At 42.1% G+C, this 21,654-nt stretch overlaps 1 protein-coding gene across 1 annotated transcript in view; it reads right to left on the bottom strand.

The window, feature by feature from the left end:
• Positions 1-243: 243 nt before the first annotated feature.
• The window catches only part of ERCC6L2 (ERCC excision repair 6 like 2), a 169,646-nt gene continuing 148,235 nt past the window's right edge, over positions 244-21,654 (bottom strand). Inside the window, exon 19 of the mRNA XM_077299632.1 lies at positions 244-1,253. Within this exon, the coding sequence (XP_077155747.1) occupies positions 386-1,253 (868 nt within the window). The 3' untranslated portion in view covers positions 244-385. The remainder of the gene's footprint in view (positions 1,254-21,654) is intronic.

Below are 21,654 nucleotides of genomic sequence, written 5' to 3'. Positions count from 1 at the left end.
TTTGGATAGAGTTGATTGGTTTTAGATGTCTAGGCAACAAGATGCAGTCAACTATGTCTGAGTGTCGGTGCCCAGTAGGCGTATACGCCCAAAATGATGCACGTCAGAGCTCACGTTCACTCTGCCAGCACCATTATATTCTATGGCCCCGTCGGTGCATATATTTCAATCCTGTTTTACTGGGAGTTCGGACACAAGCTCCGAAGGGACCCACAAATGTGAAAAAAGCACAATCTGAAAGCACCCCAACACAGTTTCAATATAAAAAATAAAAAAAATCTTAATTAACTCACAACCCATATAATCACGCAGATCATATTTTAATTTGAAACATAAAATAAATCTGTACAAAAGCAATTTAATGAATAACTTTGAGATTTTGAGGTCAGTCTTGTGTATTTTCTTTCTTCCTCCATAAGAAATTTTCATTCTTTACCCACATTGAATCATTCCAGCTATCCTTTTTAGACACTGAAGGCAAAATTGAAGACTCACAAACTTTTTGAATTACAGACAAGTCAGTGAGTCTGTTGATACTTTCATCATTTTGTTCACTAAGAATATCCCAGAAGTCTTTAGAGCGTTGTCTTGGTTTAGTTGTTGCAGGTTCACACTGAGAAGATGTTGGTGGCACACCCAAGCGATAATTACTCTGAGAGTTAAAAAGATCATCCAATATAGATGTATCACCAAGCAAGTCAGCAACAGAGTCTTTCCTTGTTTTTCCCGGCAGACTTTCTTGTTTTAACAAGTGGTCTTCTGTGACATAGTTGATTTCTTTGGAAAAACTTGTTCCAGGTTCTATCATTTTCAACTCAGTATATAGAAACTGTTTACGTTTGTGGTCATTACTAGACTTTTCCATAGTCATATTAAGAGACGATTCAGTATTTCTGGTGTCTGTGAGATGATCCATTTTTGTGACAGAAATTTCATTTTTCCGTGCACAGTCATCATTATTGTCTACACTCCCAGAAGCGGGAATCATTTTACTCGTGTACTTTGGAGATGTATCTATACATTTCGTTCTTCTTTTCATTTTTTTTACATTAGTCTTAGATTTGCTTTCTTTCTTTTCATTTGCAGTTATCGGAACTTGATTTGTGTAAAGATCTGACACCTCAGAATATCTTTTGACATAAAATTCTCGAAGCATGTCTTGTCTCACATGTGATTTCACACTGACAAAATGTCGAGCAAGCTCTTCTGCAGATGCCATATTGAAGTGCACCACCATTTGCTCAAAATGCCTCCTACAACATAAAAAAGTACAATATGTAAAAGTTATGTCCTACTTTATGCAGAAAAATTGAAACAGGTTGTATTATACAGTGGGGCAAAAAAGTATTTAGTCAGTCAGCAATAGTGCAAGTTCCACCACTTAAAAAGATGAGAGGCGTCTGTAATTTACATCATAGGTAGACCTCAACTATGGGAGACAAACTGAGCAAAAAAAATCCAGAAAATCACATTGTCTGTTTTTTTATCATTTTATTTGCATATTATGGTGGAAAATAAGTATTTGGTCAGAAACAAACAATCAAGATTTCTGGCTCTCACAGACCTGTAACTTCTTCTTTAAGAGTCTCCTCTTTCCTCCACTCATTACCTGTAGTAATGGCACCTGTTTAAACTTGTTATCAGTATAAAAAGACACCTGTGCACACCCTCAAACAGTCTGACTCCAAACTCCACTATGGTGAAGACCAAAGAGCTGTCAAAGGACACCAGAAACAAAATTGTAGCCCTGCACCAGGCTGGGAAGACTGAATCTGCAATAGCCAACCAGCTTGGAGTGAAGAAATCAACAGTGGGAGCAATAATTAGAAAATGGAAGACATACAAGACCACTGATAATCTCCCTCGATCTGGGGCTCCACGCAAAATCCCGCCCCGTGGGGTCAGAATGATCACAAGAACAGTGAGCAAAAATCCTAGAACCACGCGGGGGGACCTAGTGAATGAAATGCAGAGAGCTGGGACCAATGTAACAAGGCCTACCATAAGTAACACACTACGCCACCATGGACTCAGATCCTGCAGTGCCAGACGTGTCCCACTGCTTAAGCCAGTACATGTCCGGGCCCGTCTGAAGTTTGCTAGAGAGCATTTGGATGATCCAGAGGAGTTTTGGGAGAATGTCCTATGGTCTGATGAAACCAAACTGGAACTGTTTGGTAGAAACACAACTTGTCGTGTTTGGAGGAAAAAGAATACTGAGTTGCATCCATCAAACACCATACCTACTGTAAAGCATGGTGGTGGAAACATCATGCTTTGGGGCTGTTTCTCTGCAAAGGGGCCAGGACGACTGATCCGGGTACATGAAAGAATGAATGGGGCCATGTATCATGAGATTTTGAGTGCAAACCTCCTTCCATCAGCAAGGGCATTGAAGATGAAACGTGGCTGGGTCTTTCAACATGACAATGATCCAAAGCACACCGCCAGGGCAACGAAGGAGTGGCTTCGTAAGAAGCATTTCAAGGTCCTGGAGTGGCCTAGCCAGTCTCCAGATCTCAACCCTATAGAAAAAATTTGGAGGGAGTTGAAAGTCCGTGTTGCCAAGCGAAAAGCCAAAAACATCACTGCTCTAGAGGAGATCTGCATGGAGGAATGGGCCAACATACCAACAACAGTGTGTGGCAACCTTGTGAAGACTTACAGAAAACGTTTGACCTCCGTCATTGCCAACAAAGGATATATTACAAAGTATTGAGATTAAATTTTGTTTCTGACCAAATACTTATTTTCCACCATAATATGCAAATAAAATGATAAAAAAACAGACAATGTGATTTTCTGGATTTTTTTGGCTCAGTTTGTCTCCCATAGTTGAGGTCTACCTATGATGTAAATTACAGACGCCGCTCATCTTTTTAAGTGGTGGAACTTGCACTATTGCTGACTGACTAAATACTTTTTTGCCCCACTGTATGTATATATATATTTTATTTAACTAATTTATAATGAAGTTTAATAGAAATACAGCAAGCTGCAATAAAGAAATCTAAAATGGTTTTACAAGATGGGACTGACTAAAATATTCCTCTTCTTCAGATAATATATTTAGATACAGTCAGTCATAGCCAAAAGTGTTGGCACTCTTGAAACTGCTCCAGAAAATGACGTATTTCTCCTAGAAAATTATTGAAATTACACATTTTGTTATACAAATTTATATGTATTTAAACAAAAAATAAGGGCAAATTGAACATAATTTCACACTAAGGCTACTTTCACACTAGCATCGTGCACTGCACGTCTCTATGCGACGTTACGGCGCACCGACGCTAGCAGTAAAAGCGCCCCACAACGGAGGCAGCGGATGCAGTTTTTCAACGCATCCGCTGCCCCATTGTGAGGTGCAGGGAGGCGGGGGCGGAGTTCCGGCCGCGCATGCGCGGTCGGAAATGCTGGACACGATGCACCAAAAAACGTTACATGCAACGTTTTTTGGTGGCGACGGTCCAAAGCAACCGTCACACGACGGTTGCGACGTGTCGCACTGCGTCGCTAATGCAAGTCAATGGAGAAAAAACGCATCCTGCAAGCACTTTTGCAGGATGCGTTTTTTCTACAAAACGACGCATAGCGACGTGCAGTGCACGACGCTAGTGTGAAAGTAGCCTAAACCCCAAAACTGGGAAAGACAAAATTGTTGACACCTTTCCAAAATTGTGGGTAAACAACTTTGTTTCAAGCATGTGATGTTAGTTCAAACTCACATGTGGCAAGTAACAGGTGTGGGCAATATGAAAATCACACCTGAAACCATATAAAAAGTGGAGAGGTTGACTCAATCTTTGCACTGTGTGTATGTGTGTGCTTTAAGTTCCAAAGAAATTCAAGCCCTCCTGCAGGCTCAAGGTGCATCATTGTCAGTGTAAACTGTGTGTTGACATGTGAATGAAATTAAAGGGAACCTGTCACCCCCAAAATGGCTGGTGAGGTAAGCTCACCGGCATCAGGGGCTTATCTACAGCATTCTGTAATGCTGTAGATAAGCCCCCGATGTTACCTGAAAGAGGAGAAAAAGACGTTAGATTATACTCACCCAGGGGCGGTCCCGGTGCGGTCAGGTCGGATGGGTGTCTCCAGTCCGCTCCGGCACCTCCCATCTTCAATCCATGACGTCCTCTTCGGGTCTTTACGCCGCGGCTCCGGCGCAGGCGTACTTTGACTGCCCTGTTCAGGGCAGAGCAAAGTACTGCAGTGCGCAGGCGCTGGGCCTCTCTGACCTTTCCGGCGCCTGCGCACTGCAGTACTTTGCTCTGCCCTCAACAGGGCAGACAAAGTACGCCTGCGCCGGAGCCGCGGCATAAAGACCCAAAGAGGACGTCATGGAATGAAGATGGGAGGCGCCGGAGCGGACCGGAGACACCCATTTGACCAGACCGCACTGGGACCGCCCCTGGGTGAGTATAATCTAACGTCTTTTTCTCCTCTTTCAGGTAACATCGGGGCTTATCTACAGCATTACAGAATGCTGTAGATAAGCCCCTGATGCCGGTGAGCTTACCTCACCAGCCATTTTGGGGGTGACAGGTTCCCTTTAAAGGCTATGGCAGGAGACCCTGGAATAGCCCACTGCTAAACAGAGACATGGAAAAGATAGACTGCAATTTAACAAAATGTGAGTTAGGGTACGTGTCCACGGTCAGGAAACGCTGCGTGTTTGATGCTGCGTGGGGCCGCAGCGTCAAGCACGCAGCGTCCAGATGTTCCAGCATAGTGGAGGGGATTTTTTGAAATCCCGTGTCCACTATGCGTGGAAACACGCACGCGGCGGCCCTGCGACTCCGGACATGCTGCGCGTCTTTTCAAATCGCAGCCTGTCCGTGTTCCTTGCGGCTACGCTGCGTCGCCGCAAGTAATATAACAGGGCCCTATGCGAGGAGTGCGATGATCCCGGATGTGTACAATGAACACATCCGGCATCATCGTGTCCCAGAAAGGGGCGGGGCTTAGCGCTGAGCGGCTTTGCCGCTCCAACGATACCGCCGGCCATCCTGAACGTGGACACATACCCTTAGGGTATGTGCACACGTCAAGATTTCTTGCAGAAGTTTCCTGAGCAAAACCAGACATTTTCTGTAAGAAATCTGCATGCGTTTTTTGCGGATTTTTTGCGTTTTTTTCCGGAGATTTCCCAATGCAATAATATAGTGGGAAATCTGGAAAAAATCCGCAAAAATAATGAACATGCTGCGTTTTTTTTACCACATGTGTACAAAAATTGCGGATTGCATTCTAAATGATGGGATGCATATGTATGCGTTTTTTATGCGTTTTTATCGCATTTTTATAGTGAAAAAACGCGAAAAATCCGCAACGTGTGCACAAAGCCCAAGCCAAAATCCTTCTTGTTGACGTATGGGACCATGACAGAGCACATCATTCTACTGTTTATCAAAAATGGAATAAGGGCTACAAAGAACACCGTATCTACTGTCAAATATGGTAGAGGTTTAACCCCTTAACCGCCAGTGGTATTTTTTGTTTTTGCATTTTTGTTTTTTGCTCCCCTTCTTCCTAGAGTCATAACTTTTTTATTTTTTGGTCAAAATGGCCATGTGAACTTGTTTTTTGTGCGACGAGTTGTACTTTTGAACTACTTCATTCCTTTTAACATGTTGCGTACTGGAAAACAGAAAAAAAATTCCAAGTGCGGTGAAACTGCGGTGCAGTTTTTTTTTCTTTTTCCTTTTACAATGTTCACTACATGCTGAAACTGAACAGCCAATATGATTCTCCACGTCATTACGAGTTCATAGGCACCAAATATGTCTAGGTTCTTTTTGTTTAAGTGGTGAAAAAAAAAATCCAGTTTGTTTAAAAAAAAAATTGCGCTATTTTCCGGTACCCATAGCATCTCCATTTTTCGCGATGTGGGGTTAGGTGAGGGCTTATTTTTTGTGTGATGAGTAGTGTTGAGCATTCCGATGCTGCAAGTATCGGGTATCGGCCGATACTTGCTGTATCGGAATTCCGATACCGGGATTCCGATACTCTTGTGGTATCGGGTATCGGAACAACATTAATGTTAAAATGTGTAAAATAGAGAATTAAAATAAAAAATATCGCTATACTCACCTGTCCGACGCAGCCGGGACCTCAGCGCAGGAACCGGCAGCGTTGTTTGTTTAAAATTCCCGCTTTTACATGGTTACGCGAAGTCCCGGCTTGTGATTGGTCAGGGCGGCCATGTTGCCGGGCCGCGGACCAATCACAGCAAGCCGTGACGAAAATACGTCACGGCTTGCTGTGATTGGTCCGCGTCCCGGCAACATGGCCGCCATTAACCAATCACAAGCCGTGACGTCACGGGAGGCTGGAAACGCGCTCATTTTAAAAAGGGCGCGTGTCCAGCCTCCCGTGACGTCACGGCTTGTGATTGGTTGCGTCGCGGTCAACCAATCACAAGCCGGGAGGCTGGACACGCGCCCATTTCAAAATGAGCGCGTCCAGCCTCCCGGCTTGTGATTGGTTGATCGCGGCGCAACCAATCACAAGCCGTGACGTCACGGGAGGCTGGACACGCGCCCATTTCAAAATGAGCGCGTCCAGCCTCCCGGCTTGTGATTGGTTGATCGCGGCGCAACCAATCACAAGCCGTGACGTCACGGGAGGCTGGACACGCGCCCATTTTAAAATGAGCGCGTGTCCAGCCTCCCGTGACGTCCCGGCTTGTGATTGGTCAGGGCGGCCATATTGCCGGGACGCGGACCAATCACAGCAAGCCGTGACGTAATTTCGTCACGGCTTGCTGTGATTGGTCCGCGTCCCGGCAACATGGCCGACCTGACCAATCACAAGCCGGGAATTCACGTAACCAAGTAATAGCGCGATTTTTAAACAAACAACGCTGCCGGTTCCCTCGCTGAAGTCCCGGCTGCGTCGGACAGGTGAGTATAGCAATATTTTTTATTTTAATTCTTTCTTTTACACATTTATATGGTTCCCAGGGCCTGAAGGAGAGTTTCCTCTCCTTCAGACCCTGGGAACCATCAGGAATACCGTCCGATACTTGAGTCCCATTGACTTGTATTGGTATCGGGTATCGGTATCGGATTGGATCCGATATTTTGCCGGTATCGGCCGATACTTTCCGATACCGATACTTTCAAGTATCGGACGGTATCGCTCAACACTAGTGATGAGCTGACGTTTCTAATGATACCATTTTGGTGCAGATGCGATCTTTTTATCACCGTTATTGCATTTTAATGCAATGTTGCGGCGACCACAAAAACGTAGTTCTTGAGTTTTGACTTTTTTCTCGTTACGCAGTTTAACAATCAGGTACATTTTTTTTTATATTGACCGGGCGATTCTGAACTCGGTGATACCAAATATGTGTATATTTGATTTTTTTATGATTGTTTTATTTTGAAAGGGGCAAAAGGGGGGTGAGTTGAACTTTTATTTTGTTAATATTTCTAAAAACTTTTTTTTTTTTTTTACTTTTTACATGCTTCAATAGTCTTCATTGGAGACTAGAAGCTGCAGTTGTCTGATTGTCTCTGCTACATACAGGCGATGATCAGATTCACCTGTATGTAGCAGAAATGCTCACTTGCTATGAGCACCGACCACAGGGCAATCTGGCTATGATGACCATAGGTCTGCTGGAGATCTCAGGTTGTCATGCCGACCCATCGGTGATTCGCGATCACATGATGGGGTTACCGATGGGCAGGTTTAGTGATGCGCTTCCGGTAAACGCGAGTTAAATGCAGCTGTCAGAGATTGGCAATTAACTAGTTAACAGCCACGGGTGGATCATGACTCCACTTGCGGCTGTTGTGGACACATGTCAGCCGTATATATCAGCTGTCATGTGCCGGAAAGGTGCGGGTTCAGCGCCGGAGCCTGCTCCAAACAGGGGTGTCCGATATCGGTGTACTATTACGCCCGATGTCGGAAACGGGTTAAAGATGTTTTGGGGTTGTTTTGCTGCCTCTGGCACTGGGTGCCTTGATTGTGTGGAAGGCATCATGAAATCTGAAAATTTCCAAAGGATCTTAGGTTGCAATGTAATGTCCAGTGTCAGAAAGCTGGGTTTGCCTCCTAGCTCATGGGTCATCCAGCAGGACAATGACCCAAACATACTTCAAGAAACACCCAGAAATGGATGGAAACAAAGAGCTAGAGAGTTCTTAAATGGCCAGCAATGAGACCGGATCTAAATCCCACCTGCCCTGAGGAGAGATCTTAAAATTGAAGTTGGGAGAAGGCAACCTTCAAATATAAAAGACCTGGAAAAGTTTGCAAAAGAAGAGTGGTCCAGTTGAGAGATGCAAGAAGCTGATGGTTATAGGACACGATTGATTGCAGCTATTTATTGTAACTGGTTGTGAAGCCAAATATTACTGTCTTTTGCGGACTGTAAGACCCACTTTTTTCCCAAAATTTTTTTGGAGGAAAGTGGGGATTGTCCGGATGAACCTGCTATTAAGGGAAAGGAAAATTCACTGCTCCGCACACCCATAGTCCGGCCCCCTGAGCGCCGGCTTCAGTGAATAGAAGGGACTGTGAGCTTGTGGAGCAGTGAATATTCATTCTCTTGAATAGCAGTCACACGTGTAAGCTGCAGCCGCCGACTAATTTCGTAAGTGATGTCTGTAATTTGTATGTAACCCCTTCTCATGTACAGCACCATGGAATCAATGGTGCTATATAAAAAAATAATAATAATAATAATAATAATAATAATAATGAAGCGGATGGGCGATCACGTGTCCGCTATTAAGGAAAATTGATATTCACTGCTACCCACGCCCTCCTCTATGCACTGAAACCGATGATGAGAGCTGGGTGGGACTATGGGAGTGGAGAGAAGTGAATTTTTATTCTCTTTAATAGAGGGCACATGTGTTAGCTGCAGCCACCGGCTTCCTGAAGTGGCTGGGCGATCACGTGTGTCCGCTATTATAAAAAATGAATACTCACTGCTTCCCACTCCCATAGTCCCGGGTGTGCGGAGCAGTGAATAGCAACAGCTGATGTCGGAATGTGAGGGTGCATGACAGTGACATAATGCGCTGCTTACATGCTGAAGTCAGATGCTGCCATCAGAACAGGATGCCTCACTGTGAGGAAACAGAGTGAAGGTGTGTAGAATCGACTATTTTTTTATGTGTGGCATGATGAGGGACATGTATACCAGGATGGGTGGGCCATGTGTACCAGGATGGAAGGCCATGTATACCCAAATGAAGGGCCATGTACACCCGCATGGCAGGCCATGTTTATCAGGATGGGGATAAATATAAGGATTGGGGGACAATATATACCAGGATGAGGATCATATATACCAGGATGGGGAACATTAGTACAGAATTGGGGGACATTACCCCTATAACAGTGTCAGCAGCAGATTCTCACCCCTCATAAGTGCGTCATGACCACATTTTTTGCTTCAATGTTTTTTTCTATTTTCCTCCCATAAAACCTAGGTGTGTCTTATGGTCTGATGCAATTTATAGTCCAAAACATAAGGTAAGTTGAGGGTGCCAAAAAAAATTTCCGGTCCATTTCGGGTTTTGTGTGAAATTATGTTCAATTTGCATTTTTGTCTCTGTTATTTTATGTTGCTCCAATACACACAAAATAAATAACGTGTATAGCAAAACATGTGTAATTGCAATTATTTTCTTTGAGAAATACTTCATTTTCTTGAACAATTTCAAGGGTGCCAAAAATTTGGCCATGACTGTAGATTTTCATTTCATGCAATAGTCTTCTGAAAACTGAATCTATAAGACAAGTCATGAACTTTTACTTATGAAGTTGTGTTTTACGAATGTATGGTATTTTTTGTACTTCAAGTATTTTTTTGATCCCAATTAACCTTTCCACACTTGGGACATACTTACAGCCATCATGGTTAACTATTTGTGTACATGAACTGCCCTGTGTCCATCACAAATCAAGACTGTCAAAGTGAAAAGAAAACACACTGGTGTATGACTGTTTCCTGAGCAGTGGCAGATCTCTGCAGACCATACTAGTCTAATAAAATTTGTGGTGGCCATGTAAAACAGAAGAACACATGAAAACATTTTATGATCAAGACATCTGTCAACAAATATAATCTAAGCTTCATTTAAATACATTTGTAAACTTTTTGCTAGACTTTGTTGTGATATATGCCTTATTTTTCCCATAAGTTGTAATTACTCAAAATGTTAATCGAGACCATATTTTCTTGTGACATGCAAACTGTTTCCTGAACACATATGTGCAAAGTTTGGATTATGTTTAGAGTGAGAACAGCCAGTGCTGTCTAGGTGACATCAAACTTCTTGCTTTTCTCTCCTTTTCATTCTTCTAAGTTCCATTAAAGTCAACAGCAAAGAATTCCAGGCAGGATCTTACGCACACATACTGTAGATCCGTATTCATTTCATGACCGGAATGTGTTTGTATACATGCGATTGTAAGTAAAACCATACCCGCTTCACTGTGGAAATGCAGGCTGTAGCCCAAAAATTTATTTTGCCCATTTTCATACAAAACCTAACAGAAGGACAATTTTTAGCTGAGATTCATAGTCAATTTACTTTCGAGTCACTCAATTTTAGAGTCGGGGGAAAAAGCAGCAAACACACAGAGAGCATTAGAAAACTCAACAACTGTCTACGCAATAATACGAAAACTAATTTGTACGCTTTTTACATTTGTGCACACTATTGCCACTTTGAAAGGGTTGCCCAGGCTTTGGATGACCTATTCTTAGGAAAAGTCATTCATATTAAATCAATGGGCATCCAGAATCCCAACCGATCAGCTGTTTTCAGCTATGTTGGCTTGATGTAAACAGTGAACGACGCTGGGACTGCACAGCTCTGTTCCCTATTGACTGTTGATGAGAACTGCAGCTTAGCTCATACTGAAGTATATAAGAGTTGGGTTGCATCTCTTGGCAATGGCCACTACACAATGAACGGAGTTGTGATGTTCTAACTCTGTTCACTGTGTAGGTTCAGTCACTGCTGGAGCTGAAACAGCTTATCAGTGGGAGATCCGGGTGTTGGGCCAATCTCACTAGCATCCTAACCCTAAAGGTACCATCACATTAAGCGACGCTGCAGCGATATAGACAACGATGCCGATCTCTGCAGCGTTGCTGTTTCGTCGTTGTGTGGTCGCTGGAGAGCTGTCACACAGACAGCTCTCCAGCGACCAACGATGCCGAAGTCCCCGGGTAACCAGGGTAAACATCAGGTTACTAAGTGCAGGGCCGCGCTTAGTAACCCGATGTGTACCCTGGTTACCATTGTAAATGTAAAAAAAACCCAAAACACTACATACTTACATTCCGGTGTCTGTCACGTCCCCCGGCGTCCGCTTCCCTGCACTCCTCCTGCATCCTGTGTAAGCACCGCCGGAAAGCAGAGCGGTAACGTCACCGCTGTGCCCTGCTTTACGGCCGGCCGGCGCTGACATAGGATGCAGGAGGAGCGCAGGGAAGCGGACGCCGGGGGACGTGACAGGCACCGGAATGTGAGTATGTAGTGTTTTTTTTTTTTTTACATTTACAATGGTAACCAGGGTAAACATCGGGTTACTAAGCGCGGCCCTGCGCTTAGGAACCCGATATTTACCCTGGTTACCATTGTAAAACATTGCTGACATGGTTGCTTTTGCTGTCAAACACAACGATACACGCCGATCTGACGACCAAATAAAGTTCTGGCCTTCTAGCTCCGACCAGCGATATCACAGCAGGATCCTGATCGCTGCTGCGTGTCAAACACAACGATATCGCTATCCAGGATGCTGCAACATCACGGATCGCTATCGTTATCGTTCTAAAGTCGCTCAGTGTGAAGATACCTTAAGGCCGGGGTCATACAACCATAGATTATCTCATGTGAGAGAATTCAACTGATTATGTTAATGACACTCCAATCAAATTCTTATCATAATTTGACCAGAGTGTCAACTTAGTGTGATCTGATTCTCTGGGATGAGAGAACCATAGTACGGTGAGGAGAAGATGAAGAACAAAATTACTCCATCTTTTCCATTCGTTACGTCTGTGGAAATCGGACTTCACTCGGATATTATCCGAGTGTAGTCCGATGATTTCCACGCACCTATAAAGTTGTATGGGTGCTTGTCACCCGATTTGCGCTGCAAATTGCAACATGCTGCAATATTTTCTCATGCTGAATCGGTATGAGAAAAAAAAAAGCTGACCACCACTGCCCCATAGTATAACATTAGTTCGAGTGTTATCTGATAAAACATCAAGCAGCACTCGTCCGATGTATACGTTCATATAAGCGAGCTCTTATTTTATAAAACTGGAGTGTAAAGTTGGTGTGACATAGCAAACTTGAAATGCAAAAAAAAAAAGTTGTAGAAAAAGTACCGACGTTTAAGCCATTGTGAAGGTTAATCATGTTAATGAATATGTCACAAACTTAGGCAAGTTTTAACTGACATTAGCTGAAATTAGACCACTTTTGATACAAGTGGGCCAAACTTTCTGAACAAAGCATAAAAAGGTATTACTGCTAATAAATTAATTCTACAGGAACGCAAAGAAGTTGCAGTTCTTTCAAAACAGTGGACTGTCCATATGGTTACTGGGCCAACGAGATTTAATTTCTACAAGACACTGAAAAAATTACTGTCCACCAATTAGCAGAACATGAATGAACTACTTATTACCGTGGACTAAATATCTCTGAAGATTGTTGTTTAATTACTTCTGGACTGCCCATAAACTTTAAATGTCCAGGCGATCCTCACTTTACTCTTCACTGATGTTCTAAAATGTTAATGCAGAGTAAGCAGCTTGCAGAAGACTGCGCAGCTGTGGGGTCGGGAAGCTGGCTGTCGCATATAGCCAAACTTCCCAAGGAGAAGGCAAGTAGGGTTTATTACTGTCTCTGCCTTTCAGATCACTTCATACACAGCACTTATTCAGTGCTGTGTGCACAGTATAGGAAGCATGGTCATTGCTCCCTAGCCCAGACCCAGCAATCATGTGATCTCTAGGTGTAGGAAGTAAGCAGGAGCTGCTGGGTTCTAGGAGGCTCAGTCAGGCCTGCTATGCAGAAATTCCACTGTAGTTGGGGCTGATATACTAGCCCAGTTACAGGAAAAATCGGAAATAAAAATAATGTATTCATATGCTAAAACCCATAGCGTTTTGCGTTTAGCCAAACAAGTTTTACTTTGTTTTCATCTGACCAGAGCACCTTCTACATGCTTTGTCCCCTACATGTCTTTTTTGCAAACTGGAAATCTGACTTCTTAAGACTTGTTTTAAAAAAGTTTTTTTTTCCACTCTTCCATAAAGGCCAGATTTGTGGAGTATATGACTAAGGGCTCATACACATCAGCGTTAATAAAATCAGTCTGATGTTGTTTCTGAAAAGTCGGACGAGTGTCATTCAAGTGTCATGCGAGTACGTGATTTTTCTCACGTAGCATCTGTATGACATGCGTGTGCAATCCGTATGCGATGCAATTTTAACATTAGCTTTTACATAGAGTAATTCTGTATGTCATTTAAAGATAGTTTCCTAACAAAATATTATTTAATACATAGATAGGTAGAAATAAGCGAAATATATAATTTTTGCTTTGTGTGTAGCTTACTGTACATGTATTTAAGTCATAAATAACTTAAAAAAAAAAAGTGGGGTCCTGCAAAATTTTAATAACCAGCTGAGGGAAAACCGACAGCTGAGAACTGATGTTTATAGCCTGGGAAGGAGGAAATAAACATGGAGCTTCCCAGGTTATTAATATCAGCTCACAGCTATATACTTAGCCTTTATTGGTTATTAAAATGGGGGACCCCAGTGGGACGTGCGGTCCACCCTATAATTAATAACCAACAAAGGCTAGGCAGACAGCTGTGGGCTGATATTATTAGGCTAGGAAGGGGGCAGAGATATTGGCCCCCTCCCAGACTAAAAACATCAGCTTTCAGTCGCCACAGAAATGTTGCATCACTAAAATCCCCTAATTCTGGTGTGTAGCGTATGCTTTTCCCATGTGCCCTGGTGAGGTTGCAAGTGGGGTAATAGTATTGGGGTTGATGTCAGCTTTGTATTGGCAGCCGCATCAAGCTCAGAGGTTTGTAAAAGAAAGGCATCTTTGTGAAGAATACTTGATTCTCACAACACTTTTTTATTAAATTGTATGTCCATTGTTTATTGTTTAATTAAATTAAATGGAAGCTCTATTCACAAGTCAATATTTTCGGTCAGTATTTAATCAGTATTTGGAAGCCAAACTCAAGACTGACACCAACATGGAGGTGGAAAATTATAGTCTTTCTTTCTGTAGGTTCCACTCTTGATGTTGGCTTACAAATATTGATGAAACAGTAACTGAAAAATGAAATGCGAATTAAACCTTAGTAAAGTACATAGATTAGTACAACTTTAACCTCTATGTATAAAAATGAAGTTCTGTTGTCCTTTCTTTATGCATCTGTAATTACATTTGGCCTGTGAGACATTACTAAATGTCTAGTAGAGCTAGCCTGCAAGTATATAGCGCATGCACTGCTAATACTACAAAGCTCATGTTTCCAGTCTGTCATACTCTCTGGTTAATACAAAGCTATATAAAACATGCACTCACCAGTTATGATGCACTTCCTAACCAACATTCAGAAGTTCCCTCCTCTTCTCTCTACATTAGTGCACTCTCCCATACATCTCAGCATGCATAGCGCCTACTAGCCTCCATCTCCTCCACAAGGTGGACACAGGTATGCTATTGAGCCAATGCACTCAAGCCATGATTTAATTTATTGCTTTATTTGGTCTTGTATTTTCCATTTTGGTTTTTTGTACATGGCTATCCTTTCTCTATGCATTGAGAGTTTACCCTTTTTGTTCATGCCCTACCTTCTTGACCCTGCAAATATTATTGTTTCAGTGTTTCCTTCTATTTGAGAGTCACTACACCCTTTGCATTCTCCCATATACTGCTATCTACCATCTCCACAACCCTAACTTCTCCTGCAGTATCGAGGTTCTCCATACCCAAGGCATATTCACCCAATCCAAACTTTTCCCCTCCTCACCAGCCTTTTTTCTTTAGTGATTAATGTCATAATGTTTTGTCCAACTTTTTAATTTTGGCAGACTGTGTAATTGAGTTTCACAACCCTGGACTAGACCAATCGGCACAAAATACAGCACATAGATAAATCAGGTTCTTGCCAAAGTTTCAGCTCTGTAGGGCCTACCATTTTTCAGATATTCTCTAAAAAATTGAATAATTAAAGCAAATATTTAGAGAAAAAGGACTGAACCAATCTGACCCAAATTTGCCACATAGGTAAATCAGACACGGCAGAAGGTTTTGCTATAAGTTTCAGATCTCTCAGTTGAACGGAACTCAAGATATTCGTGAAAAAGCAGTACACAAACGCAAATATTAATTTCCAGCCAAATGACTGAATCAATTTGCCCTGAATTTGACATTTAGGTAAAAACAAGAACTTAATAAGGTTTTAGAAAAGGTTTCAGGTCTTCACTTTGTAAAGTTCTAGACTGTTTTAGCTCCTTAGGACCTACCATTCTCAAGAAATTCGCCAAAGAAATGAAACACGAATGCAAATATTTACAGCCAAACGACTGGACCAATCTGCCCCAAGCTTCTCATATAGGTACATTTCAGAAGGTTTTGCACAGGGATTTATCATTCTAGGTCCACTATGTTGGCTTCTTTTCAGTAGCAAACAAAGTTTTTAATCACATAGAAAGGATAAACAGTTGAGCAAATAGACCTGTGCGGAGCCACTTATGTAAGGCAAAATTGGCAGATACCGGAAAAAAAAAAAAAAATCAAATCGCTTGTCATACTTAGACCAACTTAGACTGTGATAAATATAACCATATTAAATTATGTTCTTGCCATTGGAAAAATGAAGAATTAAAAAACATTACACTGCTCATCATATATGAAGTTACAATTTCATTGTACAGTTTGTTATGGATGTTCCTTTATGTTTTCGTATTTAATATTTTTTTTTATCTGGCATGCAGTTGAGAATAGATCATTCCCAAAAATAGTATCCCTACCAATAGTGTATCATACTAGTAATAGTGTGTAATACAAGTGTGTAATACCCATGCCAGCAGTGGAACCCACAGCGATTAGATATTAACTTGCTAAGATGGTGATAATCCTTTAAGTTGGGAAAGTAGCAAAACTACGTTAAAAAAACCCTACCCAATGAATCCTAGAGATAATACTAAAAAAGGATCTGTATTTTACAAAAACACTTTTACCCAAAATAACTAAAGACTGTTAAGTAGTGATGAGCGAGTATACTCGTTGCTCGAGATTTGCTCGGGGGTCCTCCGAGTATTTTTTAGTGCGCTGAGATTTAGTTTTTCTTGCCGCAGCTGAATGATTTACAGCTGCTAGCCAGCATAAGTACATGTGGGGATTCCCTAGCAACCAGGCAACCCCCCCATATACTTATGCTGGCTAACAGCTGTAAATCATTCAGCTGCGGCAAAGAAAACTAAATCTCCGAGCACTAAAAAATACTCGGAGGACCCCCGGGCATGCTCGAGAAATCTCGAGCAACGAGTATACTCGCTCATCAATACTGCTAAGGTTTCATAGTGCACACGACTATCAAAGCAAATCATTTACTGACATAATTTCCCTTTGAATTAGGGCATGTTCAAAAAATAAATATTTCATAACATTATTTGGTGTAATGTGATGGCTTATCTAAGCACTAATAAATATTTTCCAAGCTGCAGGCCCACTGTGCTGATTTTACACAAGGTTACACCGAAACATACTGTTTACTAAATCTGTCTAGAGTCCATTCTGAAGGATTAGCAAATAAATATTTGTTTTTCTGGAGATTAAGGAACTGCAAATGTGAAATACTGTAGTCTTGCTACGCCAAGCTCCAGTTTGATTTTGGTATGCAGCTGCCAAGAAAATTTTTACCTTTCCCTTGCCAAGAACATGACCTCAGTCTTAACCTGACAGTGTGACCTTCTCAGAAATGAGAAATTGCTTTACTCGTTACCCCTTATAAAATGTAGTTTAGTATGACGTATGAAAATCCCAGAAAAGTTCAATCTAACTACATTTTGATTTGTCTAGTCTCATTCGTTAGCTGCAGAGGAACTTCAAATTCCAGTTCAAAGGAAACATGGAACAATATTACGCACAAAAAGAGGACTGGATGAATTTGCAGTTGCAATGACGCGGTTATGTCTTTCAACAGACAAGTACATGCTAAACAGTTAAAACACATTGGCAAGATGGGGATTATTTTAACCCCCAGAGCTTTTATCGGTTATGCAGTTTCGGTTTTCGCTCCCCTCTTCCCAGAGCCATAACTTTTTTATTTTTCCGTTAATATGGCCATTTGAGGGCTTATTTTTTGAGGGACAAGTTGTACTTTTGAACGACAGCATTGGTTTTACCATGTCGTGAACTGGAAAACAGGAAAAAAATTCCAAGTGCGGTGAAAATGCAAAAAAAGGGCAATTCCACAATTGTTTTTTACCATATTCACCATATGCTAAAACTGACCAGCCATTATGATTCTCCAGGTCATTACGAGTTCATAGACACCTAACATGACTAGCTTCTTTTTAAATCTAGGTGGTGAAAAAAAATCCAAACTTTGCTAAAAAAAAAATAAATAAAAATTGCGCATTTTTCCAATACCCGCAGCGTCTCCATGTTTCGTGATCTGGGGTTGGGTGAGGGCTTAATTTTTGCATGCCGACCTGACATTTTAATGATACTATTTTGGTGCAGATACATTCTTTTGATCGCCCGTTATTGCATTTTAATGCAATGTCGCGGACACCAAAAAAAACGTAATACTGGCGTTTTGACTTTTTTTTTTATCGCTACGCCGTTTAGCGATCAGGTTAATGATTTTTTTTTATTGATAAATCGGGCGATTCTGAACGTGGCGATACCAAATATGTGTAGGTTTGATTTTTTTGTTAATGTTTTATTTTGAATGGGGCGAAAGGGGGGTGATTTGAACTTTCATATTTTTTTAAAACACTTTTTTTTTACTTTTGGCATGCTTCAATAGCCTCCATGGGAGACTAGAAGCTGCCACAACTTGATCGTCTCTGCTACATAGAGGCGATGCTCAGGTCGTAGCTGAATTGCAGACTTGCTATGAGCGCCAACCACAGGGTGACACTCACAGCAATCCGGCATCAGTAACCATAGAGGTCTCAACACCGATGGGCGCATTTCTGTCCAGATGTCTGAAAGCGCGATTTAAATGCTGCTGACAGCAGCATTTTAGTAGTTAATAGGAGCGGGTGGATAGCGATTCCACCCGCGCCTATTGTGGCCACATGTCAGCTGTTCAAGACAGCTGACATGTCCCGGCTTTGCGGTGGACTCATTGCCGGAGCCCACATCAAATTGGGGGATACTGCCATCGGCGTAACAGTACGTCCGATGGCAGTAAGGGGTTAAACAAGTGACATGTATTGAAAGCTGAGGGATGTTTTAAACTGGATATTCTTGCACATACAGTGACTTGAAAAAGTATTCATGCCCTGTGAACTATCCACATTTTTTACATTACACCCACAAATTAATGCCTTAGTCTTTTTACTGACCTGCGATATAAGAGAATAGAATTCCCATACAGGAGACAATCCAGCAGCTGTCAGTTGTACACTATAGCTGACAACTTGCTGCATCAGCCACGATCAGTCTTGGCGCTGACTATGGTTGTTTAACCCCTTAAATGCTGCTGTCAATATTGACCACTGCATCTACATGTTTAACAGTGTGTGGGGGCTCGTTCTTTAACCCCATTGGCACCCTGATACCTTGATTGTGTGGTCCTGATGTTTGCCATAAGCCATACTGATGAATACCTAAGCAGAGCACCACATGAAGACCCCCCACAGGCCACCCCAGAGCTCTAGCATATCATTAACTGAAAACTGCAAATAAAGATTAAACAACAACCACAAGATGGATTTCATCAACTAAAGTATCATTTTAATCAGTATAATGACGCCAACCTGACACTGTCTGCCAGTTAGGGTACCATTACACTAAACGATTTACCAATGATCACGACCAGCGATACGACCTGGCCATGATCGTTGGTAAGTCGTTGTGTGGTCGCTGGAGAGCTGTCACACAGACAGCTCTCCAGCGACCAACGATGCCGAAGTCCCCGGGTAACCAGGGTAAACATCGGGTTACTAAGCGCAGGGCCGCGCTTAGTAACCCGATGTTTACCCTGGTTACCATCGTAAATGTAAAAAAAAAAAAACCGTACATACTCACATTCCGGTGTCACGTCCCTCGCCGTCAGCTTCCCGCACTGACTGCGAGCGCCGGCCATAAAGTAAAAGCAGAGCGCAGCGGTGCTTTACGGCCGGCACTCACAGTCAGTGCGGGAAGCTGACGGCGAGGGACGTGACACCGGAATGTGAGTATGTACTGTTTGTTTTTTTTTTACATTTACGATGATAACCAGGGTAAACATCGGGTTACTAAGCGCGGCCCTGCGCTTAGTAACCCGATGTTTACCCTGGTTACAAGCGAACACATCGCTGGATCGGTGTCACACACACACCGATCCAGCGATGACAGCGGGAGATCCAGCGACGAAATAAAGTTCCAAACGATCTGCTACGACGTATGATTCTCAGCGGGGTCCCTGATCGCTGCTGCGTGTCAGACACAGCGATATCGTATGGATATCGCTGGAACGTCACGGATCGTGCCGTCATAGCGACCAAAGTGCCACTGTGAGACGGTACCCTTACTCAGCACAATCCTGCTGACAGGTTCCCTCTAAGAAAATTCTGTATAGTTTCTAAATATTAAAAAAAATATAAATCTGAAAATTGTGACGTGCATCTAAATCTAACAGGTTTTTCTCCAGAATTGCCCTGTATTTAGCGCCATCCATGTTCCCATCAACCCTGTCCAGCTTCTCTGTCCCTGCTGAAGAAAAGCATCCGCACACCATGATGCAGCCACCACGTTTGATGGTAGGGATGTTTTTTTCAGTGTGATGTGCAGTGTTCGTTTTCCACCACACATAGCGTTTTACATTTTGCCGCATAGAGTTTTACATGTAGCCCATGAAGTTCTATTTTGGTCTCATCTGACCAGAAAACCTACTTCCATATGCCATGGGGGGACACTAGTAGTATGTGGATGAATTCCAGACAATAATCCCACTGAAAATCTGTGGCAAGACTTGAAAATTGCTGTTTACGTATGCTCTCCATTCAATTTCACTGAACTAGTGCAAGTTTGTAAAGAAGAATGGACAAAAGTTTAAGCCTCTTGATGGGTAAAGCTGGTAGAGACATATCCCAAAAGACATGCAACATGGGGTCCTACAAAGTATTGACTTGGGGGGAGGGGGGTCCTGAATATTCATGTCACAATTTTCAGAATTATATTTTTAAAATAATTAGAACACCATGTATCATTTCCTTTACACTTCACAAATACTTTCTACTTTGTGTTGGTGTATCACATACAATTAAAAAAAATATACATTTAAGTTTGTGGGTGGTAATGTGAAAAAATGTGTAACAGTTGATGGGGTATGAATATTTTTTCAAGGCACTCTATATGGGTAGATGATACTATTTGTAGACTACAAATAGGGGTTGGCCTCCTTCAGGGACAATTTTTTTTGCTAAAAATGATGTACTTAGGATAAAAATATATATATATATTATAGCAATTGCATGTCATTTAAAATTTGTAGCATTTATAACCTCTGTGTTGCACTGTCTATTGAAGAAGAATGAGTCAACTGAGATTCTGTCTGATCTTTTCTGAGCTCCTTTCAGTTGATGTATGACCAGAGACTACATCAAAGTTGAAAGTGAGGGACACAAAGAGCCTATAAAAGCCAAACAATACAATTTTTTTAAAGATACTCAATTATAAAAAACATTTAAAATCTTTTGTTCATGCGCTTTCATTTTTTCATTGCATTCTTCCAAGAGCCATAACTTTTTTATTTTTCCATCGACATACTGTATGAAGGCTTGTTTTTAGTGTGGTGAGCAGATGTTATTATTGATACCATTTTGGGGTAGATACTAAGTTTTTATCACTTCTTATTGCCTTTTTTTTACTTAACAAGTGAATGTGTTGTGACGACCAAAAACCGGTAAGGTAAGGCAAACCTCCGACTCTGATTCCAAAATATCCATGACACCGACTCCACCAAATGGGCTCCACAGGACTGCCAACCCCCCACCCAGAATTTTAGTGTTTCGATTTTTGAGTATAGAAATGTAATATAGCCCATAGCGGTACCCAACCTCCACTTTGATGGCGTCTGAATTAAAGTGAAGGTCTGTTCCCGTCATTGATCCACAACAGGCCCATCCCTCTAGTATGTCAAAAGTCACTCAACTTATCAGTCATTAAAACCTTTGAAAAATCTGTCTTCAGGTATTTCTTGGTCCAGTCTTGGCGTTTCAATTCTGTCTTGTTCAGTGATACTCGGGATATCTTCCTTACCTTGGCCATGTCTCTGATCACTGAACACCTTGTACTAGGCACTTTAGGGAGGTTGCACTTTTAGAAAATGGCAGAACTGGGGATAATGGGTTCCTGGTCATTTCACATCTGAATCTTACCAAATCTTTGTCAGTT

The sequence above is a fragment of the Ranitomeya variabilis genome, chromosome 1 (genome assembly GCF_051348905.1).
Source record: "Ranitomeya variabilis isolate aRanVar5 chromosome 1, aRanVar5.hap1, whole genome shotgun sequence".
NCBI classification, from domain to species: domain Eukaryota; kingdom Metazoa; phylum Chordata; class Amphibia; order Anura; family Dendrobatidae; genus Ranitomeya; species Ranitomeya variabilis.
Note: the sequence above shows the minus strand (reverse complement) of the source record. Positions and strands in the feature narration are given on the sequence as shown.